The sequence below is a fragment of the Dipodomys merriami genome, unplaced genomic scaffold (genome assembly GCF_024711535.1).
Source record: "Dipodomys merriami isolate MVZ:Mamm:240054 unplaced genomic scaffold, mDipMer1.0.p SCAF_7, whole genome shotgun sequence".
NCBI lineage: Eukaryota > Metazoa > Chordata > Mammalia > Rodentia > Heteromyidae > Dipodomys > Dipodomys merriami.
In genome coordinates, this window is record NW_027206290.1 from 30,591,021 (window position 1) to 30,607,106 (window position 16,086).

At 39.8% G+C, this 16,086-nt stretch overlaps 1 protein-coding gene across 4 annotated transcripts in view; it reads right to left on the bottom strand.

Annotated features, from left to right (window-relative positions):
* The window catches only part of LOC138817019 (mitochondrial adenyl nucleotide antiporter SLC25A24-like), a 51,267-nt gene extending 38,745 nt beyond the window's left edge, over nucleotides 1-12,522 (bottom strand). For all 4 annotated transcript variants that reach the window (XM_070007384.1, XM_070007383.1, XM_070007381.1 and 1 more), the window contains exons 1-2: nucleotides 12,003-12,522; nucleotides 7,136-7,262 (exon numbers count right to left, since the gene is read on the bottom strand). In XM_070007384.1, coding sequence (XP_069863485.1) covers nucleotides 7,136-7,262; nucleotides 12,003-12,185 — 310 coding nt within the window. In that variant the 5' untranslated portion in view covers nucleotides 12,186-12,522. The remainder of the gene's footprint in view (nucleotides 1-7,135; nucleotides 7,263-12,002) is intronic.
* Nucleotides 12,523-16,086: the final 3,564 nt, after the last annotated feature.

The window sequence follows — 16,086 nt, forward strand, 5'->3', positions numbered from 1 at the left end:
TACCCACTAACTTCCCCTCATCCCTCTCCTCACTTCTTAAAATAATTTCTGCCAGGCACTGGTGTAATCCTAGCTACTGTAATCCACTCCTGTAATCACAGCTACTCAGGAGGCTGAGATCTGAGGATCATGGTTCTAAGCCATCCTGGGCCGGAAAGTCTATGAGACTGTCATCTCTAATAAATCCAGAAAACCGGAACTGGTGCTGTGGCTTAAGTGATAGAGTGTTTGCCTTGAGCTGAAGAGCTCAGGGACAGTGCCCAGGCCCAGAGTTCAAGTCTCACGACAGACAATAATAATAATAATAATTTCAGATTTCATACTTCTGATTTCATAAATATATAAAGTACTCCTTCATTTCACAATCTCCCCCACCAGGTAGTACACACCTCCAAGTTGAATCTGTTTCATGTCATTGATTTTGGGGAGTAGAGAGCAAGTAAAGAGAGAATACATGCAATATTTGTCCTTTTCAATCTGGCTTAGACTTAAGACTTAATCTTCTAGTTCTATTTATACTTATGCAAATAACATAATTTTGTTCTTCTTTATGGCTGAATAATACTCCATTATGTATATATACCACATATTATTTATCAGTTCATCAGTTGATAAACGCTTAGGCCATTTCCACAGTTTGACTACTGTGACTAGTGCTGCTATAAAAATGGATATGGAGGTATCTCAACTGTATGTTATCTTTCTTCCTTCAAATATATGCCCAGACATTGAATAGTAGGTTCATATGGTACTTCTGTTTTTAGTTTTCTAAGGAACCTCCATAATGATTACAGTAAATTTCATTTGCCCATTTATTAATTGGATTATTTCTTCATTTGGTGTACAAGTTTTAGAGCTCTGTACATGTTCTAGATAGCAATTTTTGTCTGGTTAATAACTTGGAAAGGGGGCTGGGAAGTTGGCTCAGTGGTAGAGGGCTTGTCTTGCATGCATGAGGCCCTGGGTTCAATTCCTCAGCACCATATAAGCAGAAAAAAGCCAGAAGTGACACTGTGGCTCAAGTGGTAGAGCGCTAGCCTTGAGCTGAAGAGCTGAGAGACAGCACCTAGGCCCAGAGTTCAGGCCCCACAACTGACCAAATAAATAAATAAATAAATAAAATAACTTGGAAAGAGTTTCTCCTATTCCATAGGTATCTTTTTGATTTTGATGATTGATTTCTTTTTGTGCAGAAGGCTTTTGATTCAATTCTGTTTTTTAATTGCTGTTCTTAATTTCTGAGCAATTGGAGTTCTTCAAGGATTTTTCCTGTTTTTCTTTAGCAGTTTCAAAGTTCTTTAAGAGTTCTTTCCTTAAGATCTTTAATTTTTGCACAGTCTGAGAGATAATAGTTATAATCTTCTTCATGTGATATTGAGTTTTCTCAACTATTTGCTGAAAACTGTCTTGTCCAAAGTGGATTTTTTGACACTTTTGTCAGAAATCAGATAGTTGCATTTGTGTGGACTTATTTCTAGATCTTCTATTCTATCTTATTGGCCTGTCTTTGTGCAAGTACCATGCTAGTTTTGTTACTACAGCTCTGTAATATACTCTGAAGTCAGGTTTCATGATATCTCCAGCAATTCTTTTCACATTCAGGATCGCTTTTGCTATTTGGGGTCTTTGTGCTAATAAATAAAACTGTATGACTATTTGTTATATTTCTGTGAAGAATTACATTGGAATTTGGGGGTGGGGAATTACACTAAATCTATACACTATTTTCAATAGTACATCCATTTTTACAACATTAATTCTGCCAATCCATAAATATGGAAGGTGTTTCCATCTTCTAGTGTCTTCTTCAATTTCTCCTAGACTTTGGCAGCTGCTAGAATGAGGCACAGCAAACCCTATGGATATCAGTAATCCTCTATGGCTTAAATGTTTTACTCAGATTTTGATTGAAATTATGTGTAGTGATGACATTATTTATATATTTGCAATAGCTTTCCTTTGACACTGGAACTGAAAAGAGTAGTGGCTCAGATGCTTCTTGGTCCAAAAAGCTGAAAGATTAGTTAGTTAACACTGGTTCTTGAATGCTTGCAGTTAGAAGTACTCTGGCATGGTGCCTCCCCTGACTGGCATGAGGCCTGAAAGCTCCTAGCCCAGTGGACATAGGGTGATTTTTTAAAAAAGAATTTCATTTACTCTTCATGTTTAATACATAAAATGTTTTGACCTGGGAAAGTCCCAAGAACAACATTGATGCCGGAAAGTTACAGATGGGGAAAGGGTCTAATACAGGGAGCCAAATCCAGTAATTGTACTGTGGAGAAATGTTAGCTCCAGAGTCAATGAGCCACCTGATGACGAAGTAAGAAGGCCAGGTCTGGCTGCTGCTATATTGGCCACATTGTGGATGGTATCTTGTCTTCATGCTGGGGGAAGGAATATGCCCCCCCTCCCATCACCTGCCTCCCAGGTAATGGGCATGCCCAGATTCCTGGAGGCAGGGGCAGGCACTTGGCTGACAGGTTACTGAATCTGTCAGTCTAGTGCCTGGGACTGAGAATTTCCTGAGGATCTGCCCCCTGTGCAGAACTATTTAGCCAGGACCAGCCTAGCCACTGGGACTCCATGCCATATGTGTCTCTGTGATCGTGTTCTGGTCCTGTCTCCTGGCTTGTCTCCAATCATCATGGCATCCCAATTCAGCTCTCCATTGGAGCTGAATTGGCTTGTTGGTATTGCTTTTGTTATTTCTTTCCTCTTTAGCACGTTTTCTAGCTGTGTTATGTGTATTTGCATGCTGCAGGCCTTTGTAACAACTGGCAGCCTACAGCCTGTTAACGGTATAATAAAGACTCCAGTATTCTATACGTGTGGCCTCTGGGATGATTTACCTTACTTATGTGTCTAAGAATCCTCTGAAATAAAGGTTGTATTGAGCAGTTGGTCAGTTAACTAGCCAAACTAGCTTTTGTAACCAGCCAACAGGTGAAAGAACTAGCCCTGACACAAATTCCCTAAGCTGACAGTGGAAAAATATCCATTGAACCTAAAGGGACAAGGTGACTTATAATGAAATTCGGGAGAAAAGAAATATAAATCTTTTATATATAACCTGTATTGGTTACACGTAAGAGGGCAGAAAAACTGAAGTAGGCAAAGTCATGGGATAGTCCATAAAAAGAAGGATTTGCTTCTTTTTGTGGGTCGATTGGCAAGTTTGTTAGTTCTAAAACCAGATGCAATGTGGCTTCAATAAGTATCTTCAGTGTACAGGAAAGGAATATGGAGTCCTTTTCTTTTTCTTTGTTGATTTCACTTGAAGCTGTGAATTAAAATGATCCTTCTTTATCTCTCCTCCCCCTGTTCTCTGGTCTAAATTTAGGGCATCTCATAATTTTTCTCTTATCACCAGAAATTACCCTTTGCGAGCCACTCTGAAAGCAACAATACAATGGAGGAAAGTGACTGTTACGTACATATAAATTTAAAAGGCTGAAGTTTGGGGCCCTAACTTTCCTCACATCAAACCCCACTAAATAGGAGAATGGTGTATTAGCTTCCTAAGACTTCTATAAAAAGAAGTACCACAGATTGACTGGCTTAGAGGGGCCATGCCTCTTCTAAAGATGCTAGGGAAGAATTTGTTCTGTTTGTCTCTTACCTGCTGGTAGCCTCAGAAGTTCCTTGGCATGTGGTAAAGATGCATCACTCCAGTTATGACTACATCATCATATGATGGCCTTCACATAATCATCATCATCATCATCATCATTTGTATCTGTCTTTTGTGTCAAAATTTTCTCTTTATAGGAGCACCAATAAAAACAGACAAGGGCCTACCTAATGACCTCATGTTAGCTTCATTATCTCTACAAAGACCCTATTTTTAAATAAAGTCCCATTCTGAGGTTTTAGGGGTTAAGACTTCCATATATCTCTCTGAGAAGGGGACATAATTCAATCCAGGAAAAAAAAAAGAAGCATCTTGCATCTTAATATACACTTCTCTAATTTGGAGAGGGGAAGGGAAAAAGCAAAATGCTTAAATAGGGATACAGTTTGACCCATTGTAACAAAGAGATATACAAGACACTATGTTGAAAACGAACATTACAACTTTACAACTTTGTGGGGGGGAGGAAAGAGATCGTAAGGGAAAAACAAAGAGGAAGCAACAATGCTCGATAGGAATGCTCATGTAACTGTAACCCCTCTGTACAATATTTTTACAATAAAAAACATACAAAAAAGAAGCATCTTAGCCAATGTAAATTAGTTGGAGTCTATAAAAGTTGGAGACTAAGGCATCAGCCATAATAGCAACCTAGACAGCAATAAAGAGAAGGCAATTCAAAGCAGTACCTCTGTATGGCTGCTAGAGAATAAGCTCTCTAGTCTTGGTAGCAATATTGGAGATTCAATTCTATATACTGCTACAGCTCAAATGCTCAAAACAGTAAAGTTACTAGGATAGAAAAGTTAACACTTTCAGAATTATATCTCCACGTGTCTTTTGGAGCTAAAATGTGTTGTACTATTACCATATCATTCTGGGATTTCTCCTTGCTGTAGAACTTATATGCCTCAAAAAGAGTATTCTCTATCAAGGTCTACAAGAATTGATACATAGTTTTATCAGAGACAATACTACTACCGCATTTTTCCAATGAAATTCTAATTTCCCTGATTATCTGACTGAATTATCAGCTTCACAAATGATGATCATAGTGGTACCAGTAACAGAGTAAAGTTCCAGAAAAGAACCAGAATAAAGCTATCAGTCTTAAGACTAGTAGATGACCATGTCTAATTAACCTACAAATAGCCAGGTTCATAAGTCAGTATGAATGTTAGTTGTTCTATTATTTGTAAGTGCAAAAAACTAGAAACACTCTAAAATGTCTAAAATAAGTGTGAATGATTAAATAACATATTACAGTTGGAATATTTCACTGCCATTAAAAATTTATATTTTCAAAGGATATTAACTGAATTGAAATTGCCTATGATATAACATTTTTAATTTATTTTTTATTGTAAAAGTACTGTACAAGGGGTTACAATTATATGGGCAAGATAATGAGTACATTTCTTATCAATCATTGTAACCCCCTCCTTTGTTTCCCCTTCCCATCCCTTCCCAGCCTCCCCGCCCCCAGTCCTCCCACACACACACCAAAGTTATAAAGTTCGTTTTCGACATGACAACGTGTACTTCTCATTGTTGCAATGGGTCCACCTGTATCCTGGTTTAAACGACTTGTTTTTCCCCTTTCCCTCCACAAATTATACCGACATCAAATACAGTGAAAGCAGGGGTTATACTGTGGGGGAGGGACATACAAAGCAACTAAGAAATAATCTTATAAATGCGTTAGAAACAAATGCATGAAAGAACAAAAACATTTAAATACATATCTTAGGGTTCATTTTCCTAACCTCACCTTATCTGACCTTTTCTGCTTGACTCATACATATACTAGATATTGCAAATAAGGGAAATCATGGGACCTATGTTTCTTTGGGCTTGGCTTACTTCACTTAATATAATTTTTTCCAAGTCTTTCCATATCCTAACAAATGGGGCAATGTCATTCTTTCTGATGGAGGCATAGAATTCCATTGTGTATATATACCACATTTTCTTGATCCATTCATCTACTGAGGGGTATCTGGGTTGGTTCCATATCTTAGCTATAGTAAATAATCTGAATAAACAAAGTTGTGCTGGTAGCTTTAGTGTGGTCTCGTTTGTAAACATTTGGGTAAATGCCCAAAAGTGGGATTGCTGGGTCATAGGGGAGCTCTATGTGGAGTCTTTTGAGGAACCTCCATACTACTTTCCAAAGTGGTTGAACAAGTTTACACTCCCACCAACAATGCAGTAAGGTTCCCTTCTGGCCACATCCCCTCCAGCATCTGTTGTTATTAGATTTCTTGATTCTAGCCATTCTAACTGGGATGAGGTGGAATCTCAATGTTGTTTTGATTTGCATTTCTTTTATGGCTAGGGAGGTTGAGCATTTCTTCATGTGTCTATTGGTCACCTTCTTTCCTCTTCAGAGAAGTCTCTCTTTAAGTCTTTAGCCCACTTATTTATTGGGCAATTGTTTCTTAGAGGATTTGTTGTTGGTAATATAACATTTTAAAGAGTAAAGAGAACTAGTGGATCATGTCTGCTCTCCTAGCTACTCAGGAGATAGTGGAAATCAGGAGGATCATGGTTCAAGGTCAGCTCAGGAAAAATGTTAAGTGAGAACCCATCTCAAAATAAGGCAGGCACTGTGAAGCACTCCTGTGATCCTAGCTATGCAGGAAGCATATGTAAGAGGATCACAACCTCTGGCCAGCCCCAAACAAAAACTCCATATGAGAAACACCTAAACCAAAAAGGGCTGAAGGTGGAGTTCAACTGGCAGAAACCTGTTCAGCCAATGTGAAGCCCTAAGTTCACACACCAGTACTGCCCTCCCTCAAAGAAGAACACCAAACTATACACACTGCAACTCTAATTTCATTGAAAGAGAAGGAATCAGAAAAAGAAATTAAGAAACAGAAAGTAATATAAAAATTCAAAATGTTAAAATGATCTCTATCTAGTATGGATACAGTCATTTTTACTTCCTTTTACAAGTTCATCTGTGCTACCTAACTTTTTTTAAATCATCATATACTTTTGGTTCATATTAAAAAAAAGCCAAGAAGCTTTAAATTCAGAATGGCAATGCCTTCCACAAAAAATATTTTATTAAAAAGATAGAAACTGGGCTGGGAATGTAGCCTAGTGGTAGAGTGCTTGCCTAGCATGCATGAAGCCCAGGGTTCGATTCCTTAGTATCACAAACACAGAAAAAGCAGGAAGTAGCGCTGTGGCTCAAGTGGTAGAGTGCTAGACTTGAGCTGAAGAGCTGAGAGACAGTGCCCAGGCCCAGAGTTCAAGCCCATGACCAACAAAAAAAGGAAAAAAAGAAAAAAAAGAAAGAAACTTCATGGGACCTGCTATATATACATATATAGCATATGTATGTATATATATAAATTAAAAATTACTGCTAGATAGCTAGTAGAAGTAATTGAATTTTGACAGCAAGAGTAAATTAAAGGCTAATAAAAGTACTCTTTAGTACTGATACTTAGTCACATCAAGCCAGATCCTGATGAAACAAATACATACCATCGCCATTTTTGTCCAGACTATGAAATGCCAATTTCATTTTTAGTTCATGGTCTTCGAGGTACTGTGCAAATTCTTCAAAGCTTATTTTTGAGTCAGCATTGGTATCTGCAGCTTTAAGAATTTCCTACAGAAGAATTTCCTACATGTTAAAAGCAAAGCTACTATACCAATTAACATTTGCACATTTTACTCATACTAATAATTATGATTGCCTTATCTATTACCCAGGTTATTTACTTGAAGTAAATGATTGTCTAGGACCTTAAGGAAATAAAGACACTAAGAGATACACAGCTTTGACATCAGAGGTAAAATCAACAGATTTTTGTTTGGTTTGGTTTGGTTTTTGGCTAATCCTAGGGCTTGAACTCAGGCACTGTCCCTGAAGTTTTTTTGCTTAAGCCCAATGCTCTACCACTTGAGCCACAGTACTAATCCCACCTTTTTCTGAGTAGCTCATTGGAGATAAGAGTCTCACAGACTTCCCTGCCTGGGCTTGCTTTGAATTGTGATCCTCAGATCTCAGCCTCCTTGAGTACCTAGGATTATAGGTATGAGTTACTGGCACTGGCTTTAAAGGATTTTTTAAATTAAAATATTTTATAATAATGTTAAAATGCATATCATATAAATTTTCAGCAGATTTTTTTGTCTCATTGGACATGTTTTATTCATCTTTATACCATTAATGGCTAACATAAAGTATGACATACACAGGCCCTTAATAAATAAATTAGATAACTCATACTTAATATTTATTGAGTTGAAAATTAAATACTATGAGCTGGGAACTGGACTAGATGTTAGGGGAAAAAAAACACAAAGATTTCATCTCTTCTCTAAATCAAGATACCAACTAACATAGATAACTCACATAACCAAACACAATATGTTAGGTGCTTTAATAAGAATACATTCAGCCAGGCACCAGTGGCTCACGCCTGTAATCCAAGCTACTCAGGAGGCTGAGATCTAAGGATTATGGTTCAAAGCCAGCCGGGCAGAAAAGTCCATGAGACTCTTAGCTCCAATTAATCACTAGAAAACCAGAATTGGTGCTATGGCAGTAGAGCTCTTGCCTTGAGCTGAAGAGCTCAGGGATAGCACTCAAGCCCAGAGTTCAAGCCCCACGACTGACACAAAAAAAAAGAAAAGAAAAGAAAAAAAATACATTCAAAGGGGGCTGGGAAAGTGGCTCAGTGGTAGAGCGCTTGCCTTGCATGCCTGAGGCCCTGGGTTCAATTCTTCAGCACCACATAAGCAAAAAGGAAAAAGCCAGAAGTGGCGCTGTGGCCCAAGTGGTAGAGAGTGCTAGCCTTGAGCTGAAGAGCTGAGAAACAGTGCCCAGGCCCAGAGTTCAGGCCCCATGACCCAACCACCCCCCCCAAAAAAAATACATTCAAAGTTCAACAAGGTTTGGGGAGATTCTGGAAAGCTTTCATAGGACATTGCTTCTGAAAACATTCACAAAGAAAAACAGGTATTAGGTAAACAAATAAGTGTGGATATTCTAAGACTATGCGCTCATATTTGCATGGAGGCAAATATGAATTAGAAGAACATCATAATTGTCATAATAAAGATAATAAGAGCTAACATTAGTTGAGCACTTACTTCTAAGCACTTCTAAGCACTTTATCTGGATAAATTCATTTAATCCTCATAACAAAACCAAATAGTGCCAATTTGGTAGGGAGAGAATACACGGGAGAAAAATGTCAGAGATAAGCAGGAAGAAACAGTGAGATAACTTATATTTCAAAAAAAAGGATGTCAAATTAATTATTCAGTTCCGTATTTCTCAATGAAGAGATGCATATGGTGCTGTATTTCAAGTAGGATATTACAAGAGAATGATACTAAATATATTAAATGTGAGAAAATTATTCCTCTTCCAATTATTTTTCAACCCTGATTATATCAGGTTTTTCTTGTTTCAAAATCTGCAAAAATCTTATAGGAAAAAAAAACCGTAGAAGCTCAACTTTATCAAATATGCAGAGACAATTATCAAATGTTAATTTGTTATAATTTACTTTATGCTTACTTTTAATCTACTAGTTTTATATATAGGGCAGTGATGTAACAATTTGTTTTACAATAAATTACTTGAGAGTGATGTCAGCAAGATGACGAAATAAAAAGTGTTGGCCTCCCTTTCCTCACCCTACATTGGAAAGCTCAGCTACCAGCTATCCACACATTAGAATGTATGCCTTTTAGAAATCTCTACTATTTAAAAGCAAGCCTGAGACATCTACATGGCAACCAGAACTGAATGAATTCTTAATTAAATAAGTTAAGTTTTACTTCCATTGCACTGCTCTTCTACTCCCACAACCCAGCATTTTCCCACAGTTTTATCTAGCTCCCCCAGCATTCTAACATGCTTCCAAGAAAGGCAGCTCAAGTCTCACTTCAAGACTATTGGTGGTAACAACATAGCCAGACCTCCTGTGGTTAGGTAGAAGCACAAAGTGAGGCAAAGATCTTAGAGATCAGTACGTGAATCCCATGTTATCTCTGTCCTTTCCAGCTCTGGTTCCCAAGCAAAAGACACTACTCAACTTCAGTGGCCCACCTGTAAAACTGAGCTTGTTGCTTTCAGAAACAGTGGCAAGTTCAACCTAAATTAGTCCTCACCACTAAGCCTGCAAGTCTATTCCAATAATCCCACCCATTTCAAAGAAATACAACTCACTGAACTGAGAATGTCAAGCACTGGCTCCATGAAATCAAAATGTCTGTTCAATGGCACTGCTCAGACAGGGAAATTCCCATTTCCATGTATTTTGGAGAAGCACAGAAGCTAGAATTACCTGACCTGAAAGGTCAAACAGACACTAATTCAGCCAAAATCCCAACCATGGTACTACCCTGACAGGGAGGCAATAGCTAATAGTACAATTTCTAAGAATCCTAGTCCCTGGGTCTACATAGTCCCTGGCCTACAAATGCATATCCCAAATAGTGAAATTTCCCTGCCAGAGAAAACATGAAATCATTGCCTTATTTGAAGCCACTAAAATACCTAGTCATAGTATCACCCACTCAGCCATTCAAACTTGCAACACACTCTGCCTGGCTGGGGTAATCTTCACCTTCTGACCCTTCTAGAATCACAGGCTGACCTAAACAGTGAACATCTCCCTGACATAGAACATATAAGGAAGTGCTAGCTTCTCAAATATACAGGCAGCAATTCAAGGAAGGGCATGAGAATTACAAAGAATCTCCAAAGATACTAAAACGGCTCTAATGATAAACTCCAAGATAAAAAAGATCAAAGAAATGACCGCATTAGTGCATGTTCCTATACTATAACAAAATATGTAACACAGCTAACGTAAAGATTTATTTAGCTCAAAGTTTAGAAGGTTCAAAGACCAAGATTGGGTAATCCCATTGGCTTGGCAGCTGTGAGGCTGTCAAATATACTGGCATATCACTGCAAGATGTGTGTAGGAGCAAGTAGTCATGTCTTGAACTAGATCACAGAGAAACAAAGTACAGAGGTCCCACCCTTCTTTCTGAGGGCATTTGTACAATGGCTTAAGGACCTCCTTCAAAAATCTGTATCTTAAAAGTCCATAGCAATTGCTTAGGATGGTAGCTCAAGCCTGTAATCATAGCTAACAGGGAGGCAGCAATACACTGATTATAGTTAAGAGGCCAGTATAGGCAAATAGAAGTTGGAAAGACCCTATCTCAACTAATAGTTGAGCACAGTGACACAGGCCTGTTATCCCAGTTAGGCATGGTATTGTGTGCTTGTTACCACCAATGACACGAAGAAAGCACAAGTAGGAAAACAGCAGTCAAGGCTGACCTGGGCATAAAGTAAGATCCTGCCACGAAAATAATCAATGCAAGGAGATATGACTCAAGTGCTAGAGAACCTTGTCTAACAAGTGTGAGGATCTAATTGAATCCCGTGTTGTCAAAAATAATAAGTTAAGCCAGGCACTGGTGGTTCACACCTATAATCCTAGCTACTCAGGAGGCTGGGAGCTGAGGCCCACAGTTCAAAACCAGCCCAGGCAAGAAAGTCCACAAGACTCTTAGCTCCAATAAACCAACAGAAAATCAGAAGTGGTGCTGTGGCTCAAAGTGGTAGAGCCTTAAGCCAAAAGAGCTAAGGGACACACCTAGGCTACCTACAAACAATAAAATAAGAAGCTCACAATACCTCCTAATCCTGCTAGCATAGGACCAACCTCACTCTAACATAGCTAAAATGTTTCAGGTATAATCTTAAGACTGTTTAGCAATGATAGAGACCAAAGGAGATAATTTTTCCCTTGGTATCCTGAAAATTCCATCTAAGTAGTTTTTAAAATACTCAAGGGCTGGAGGCATGACTTAGGTGTTACAGTGCAATCTTAAAACCCTAACTTCAAACCAGTATCCCCATCTTAAAAAAAAAAAAAACTCAAGTCCAATATAAAAATGTAACTTTTGTGTACATATATCAAAGAGAGAGTAGCTTTGGGCAACCAAAGTCCTTTTGTGTGTCCTTTTGGAGAAAATCTTTAAGTACCTTACCTTAGGATGAAAGCCTTCTAAAAAAAAATTACCTGTAATCCCAAAGGCTTCACACAGCCTCTGACCTTCTCAGCAGGTTTTTCAAATTTTCAAAGCCCCAAACCCACTCACCATCTCCCCAAACCCTATTACTGGAAAGTGACTTCTGGGAAGAGAGTGAACCAGTTAATGCTGAAGATAACAACTCATTGAGCTGAATTATTCTGTGAAAAGAAGCCACCGGAGGAAGATCTCACATTACTTCCTGGGCCTTTGGAAAGGGCAGCAAGGTTGGGTTTTACACTGAGGATCCCAGTGCCACATTCATCTGGTCGCTCACCTGCTCTGAGCTCATGCCAAAAGAGGAGCTCCAGTAGTTCAGCCCCTCCTTGAGCTCAACAATGTCCACCACACCATCCCCATTGCGGTCCAAGTCTTCAAATAGGATCTGATAGCGGAAGCGGTCTTCTTCACTCAGACAGGCCGCCTCGGGCAGCACGAAGCCCCGTAGCCAGCGCAGCATGGCCCGTCCACTGGGGCCCGTGGTCCGGCACGGCCCAGGGGACACTCTCCTGGTGCGACCAGGTCAAAGCGTCCTGCTTCCGGTGCTGCTGCCTCCCAGGCCGCAGCCACCCGGGCAACGCGCTCATGCAGATGGCGCACCTATGGCAACTGCCTAGCGGAGCACCGTGGCTCGGAGAGCCGCGGGGGCCCGACCCCGCGCCGGCGGCCTCTCTCAGGTGGCAGAGATGGCCTCAGCGGAACCTTCAAGCATCACCCCTGTGGGAACCCAAGCCGACCCCTCAAGCCAGATTCTCCGGAAGTTGGAAGTTTCTTCCCAGAGTTGGGAGTTGAAGCTCTGCTAGAGGCCCCACCGGAAGTTAAACGTTTCTCCCCGGAAGTGGAGAGCTGGGTCACCCGGTAAGGCCTCACAGGAAGTTGGAAGTCACCTGAGGCAGTAGAAACTGATATTGAACAGGTCAGGCGGGGTTGCGGACTCCTCATGAGCCCAGGGAAGTTTGGGGAAGCGAAGGCATTTTTCCAGAAGGAGTTGAGAGAGTTCTCTGGTGGTCTCAAGTCTCATGGCACGAATGCAGGATTTGAGCAAAGACCAGTGAGGCCTGCAGCGGTGACTAGCAGCTCAGGCCTTCTCCCCTGACATCAGTGATCAGCCTACCCCCTCCTCCCCCACCCCTGCCCCAGGAAAGACCAGAACATGGGGGATCTGAACCCATTTGACCTCCTCCTACCACCACTATCCCACGCCTGAGAGCAAGACCCCTTCATCATTATACCTACCCCCTGCAGGTGTCACCAAACCTCCATTAACTTGTTTTTCCCCCTCTCCCACTTTAAGAGACTGACATCTTATTTCAGCTGAAACCAACTGCCACATTTTAAAAAAGCAGTTTTCGTATTGCAAAATTAACAATACAAGTCTACACTAATTTAATCCTGATCATATATGGACATTGCTGGCCATCCCCTCCACCCTGAAATGCCGTTCTTTGCCTCTTTACACCATACACATCTGCCACTTCTCCACCTCTCTTACCCCCTTTTCCAGCTCCATGGTGAGCTTCATCTTTTCTAAGGTGGGGCCCTGGAGAACTGTAGTAGTGGTTTATATAGAAAGCTAATTCTGTAATTCATTGCTTTGAAGTTTTGTGTCCTCTCTTGTATTCTTTAAAAACCAGACTTAAATCAGGTGCCAGTGGCTCACACCTGTAATCCTAACTGCTCAGGACACTGAGATCTGAGAATGGAAGTTGGAAGCCAGCCCCTGTAGGAAAGTTTGTGAGATTCTTATCTCTAATTAACCACCAGAAAACCAGAAGTGGCTCAAGAGCATTAACCTTGAGCAAAGAAGCTCAGAGACAGCACGTAGGCCCTGAGTTCAAGCCCCAGGACCAGCACAAAAAACAAAAAGAAAGAAGAAAGTGACCAGGTGCCATAAAATGTGTACTGTTTTGTTGAATAAGTTCAGAAATTAGCAATAAAACAAATCTATTAAACTATTTGTAAAATGTATTTGGCACTTATAGAATATCTCTTTAACTGCTAATTTCAACTCTGAATAAGTTTAATATAGAGTTTATAACATGTAGAAGTAAAATATGCAACCATAATAATAAGGGTGGAAGGGTAGCATGGAAGCATGGTTAAAAGCCCTTCATGTTATATGTAAGTGACATTTTTTAAGTATATAGAAGCTAGGTATGGTGGCATAAACTTGTAATCTCAGCACTCTGAAGGCAACAGGAGGAGGAATGAGAGTTCCAGGACCAGCCTGGGCCAATAATGAGCTCCTATTTCTAAAAAGGAAAGGAAGAAACAGAAACAAGAGTATGTGAGACTTTAATAACAAGATCAGCCAAAGGACAAATATAGAATGTTATATAGAGTAGTAACAGAAGGCACAAAAATTTTCATTTGCCTACATAAAAATCAGTAAGACCATATACTGGTAGATAGAATGTCAGTAAATTTTAAATGAACTCATGCAGAGTATATTCTTTGACCACAATGAAATTAGATTAGAAATCAATCACAAAAATAATGAGAAATACTCAAACATGGGGAAATTAATTTGTACAACTTTCAGTGACACGGAGATCATAGAGATCTCAAAGGAAAAGAACATAGGGAAAACTAGAAGATATTGTCAACAGAATGAAGATCCAGTTTTGAGCATGTGCAAGAGTTACAAATGGGAGGTTCCCTGCTCAGTTGACAGGTCTACATTTTTTAATGTATAACTTGCATTTTGTTTTTTATTGTGAAAATACCATACAGAGGGGTTACAATTACATGAGTACATTAATGAGTACATTTGTTATCAAGCATTGTTGCCTCCTCCTTTGTTTCCCCTTCCCATCCCTTCCCATCTCCCCCTCCCACCCTCCCCGCAGGCTCCACCTCCTCCCCATGCCAAAGTTGTAAAGTTCCTTTTTTTGACATGAAGTCTTATACATCTCAGTTCTACATTATTGTTGGGAGAAAACTTCCCAAGCCTCCCTAAGATCTTCAGGATATAGGACTACTTGAAGAACAGAATATATTATGGTGCAGAGCAAGAAATCTATTTGCATGAAATAATGGATAATTTTGGAGGACTTCAGTCAGGAACTCTTTTATGAACTTTACAGTATTTATTTCTTGCCAAGAATTTACGGGACATCATTGAATATGACCGTGATGTTGACAACTGCAAACTATTGGAGAAGCATAAACTAACAATGATAAGGAGATATCACTACAAATTGTACCCAAGTATATCACAAACCAATAAGGTATGCTCATAAATTTCATATAAGAAAGACTTTTTTTAAATTATTAAATAGAACCAGGTGCAGGAGCCCACACCTGTAATCCTATCTACTCAGGAGGCTGAGATCTGAGGATTACAGTTCAAAGCCAGCCCAGGCAGGAATGTCTGTGAGACTCTGATCTGCAATTAACCATCAGAAAACCAGAAGTGGTGCTGTGGCTCAAGAGGTAGAGTACTTGCCTTGAAGTGAAAAGCTCAGGGACAACAGTTAGGCCCAGAGTTCAAGCCCAACAACCAACAACAACACAACAACAAAAAATAGCCATCTATATAAAATCCAAGTCTTAACAATCACAATAATGAAAGAGTAAATGTTCCCCACAAAGATTGGAAACAAAGTAAAAATGTTGGTTCTCACCACTTGTCTTCAATATTATTCTTACATCCCAAATGGTACAATAAGGGAAACAGAAACGTGTGTGTGTGTGTGTGTGTGTGTGTGTGTGTGTGTGTGTGTGTGTGTGTGTGTGTGTGTAGATAAACAGAGACAGAGACAGACAGGGAGCAAGCAAATCTTATTTTCAAACAAATGACATGATCATGCACATTGAAATCCTAAGGGACCTACCAATGTTTGGCAAGGTTGCCAGTTAAGAAGATAGCATTTAAAGGATTCATCATTCTGAGCTTGATACACTGTGGAAGTAGCACCTAGACTAACTTGTACCCTATGAAATTTCTCCCCCAGAGACTTCAGATTTTAACAAGAGACACTTTCTCCTGAACAATGACATTGATGGAGAAGTGAGCATACATGCAAGCCCAATATAATACCTTTGATCATGTTCTGAATATGACTACAGAGAATGCCAATAGTAGCCAGTTCCTACTGCTCTGATATGTGTTAACACAGAGCCTCTTCTTTTTACAAGAAGACTGTTCTACGTACATCAATGTGATTGAAGTCACTCTTCAGGGTAACATCTGGGATCCTTCATAGTAATATGTGATGTCATTGGGTTTTTTTTGTTGTTTTTTTTTGGGGGGGGGGTCCAGTCGTGGGGCCTGAACTCTGGGCCTGGGAGCTGTCCCTCAGCTCAAGGTTCAAGGCTAGTGCTCTACCACTTGAGCCACAGAGCCACTTCCAGCTTTT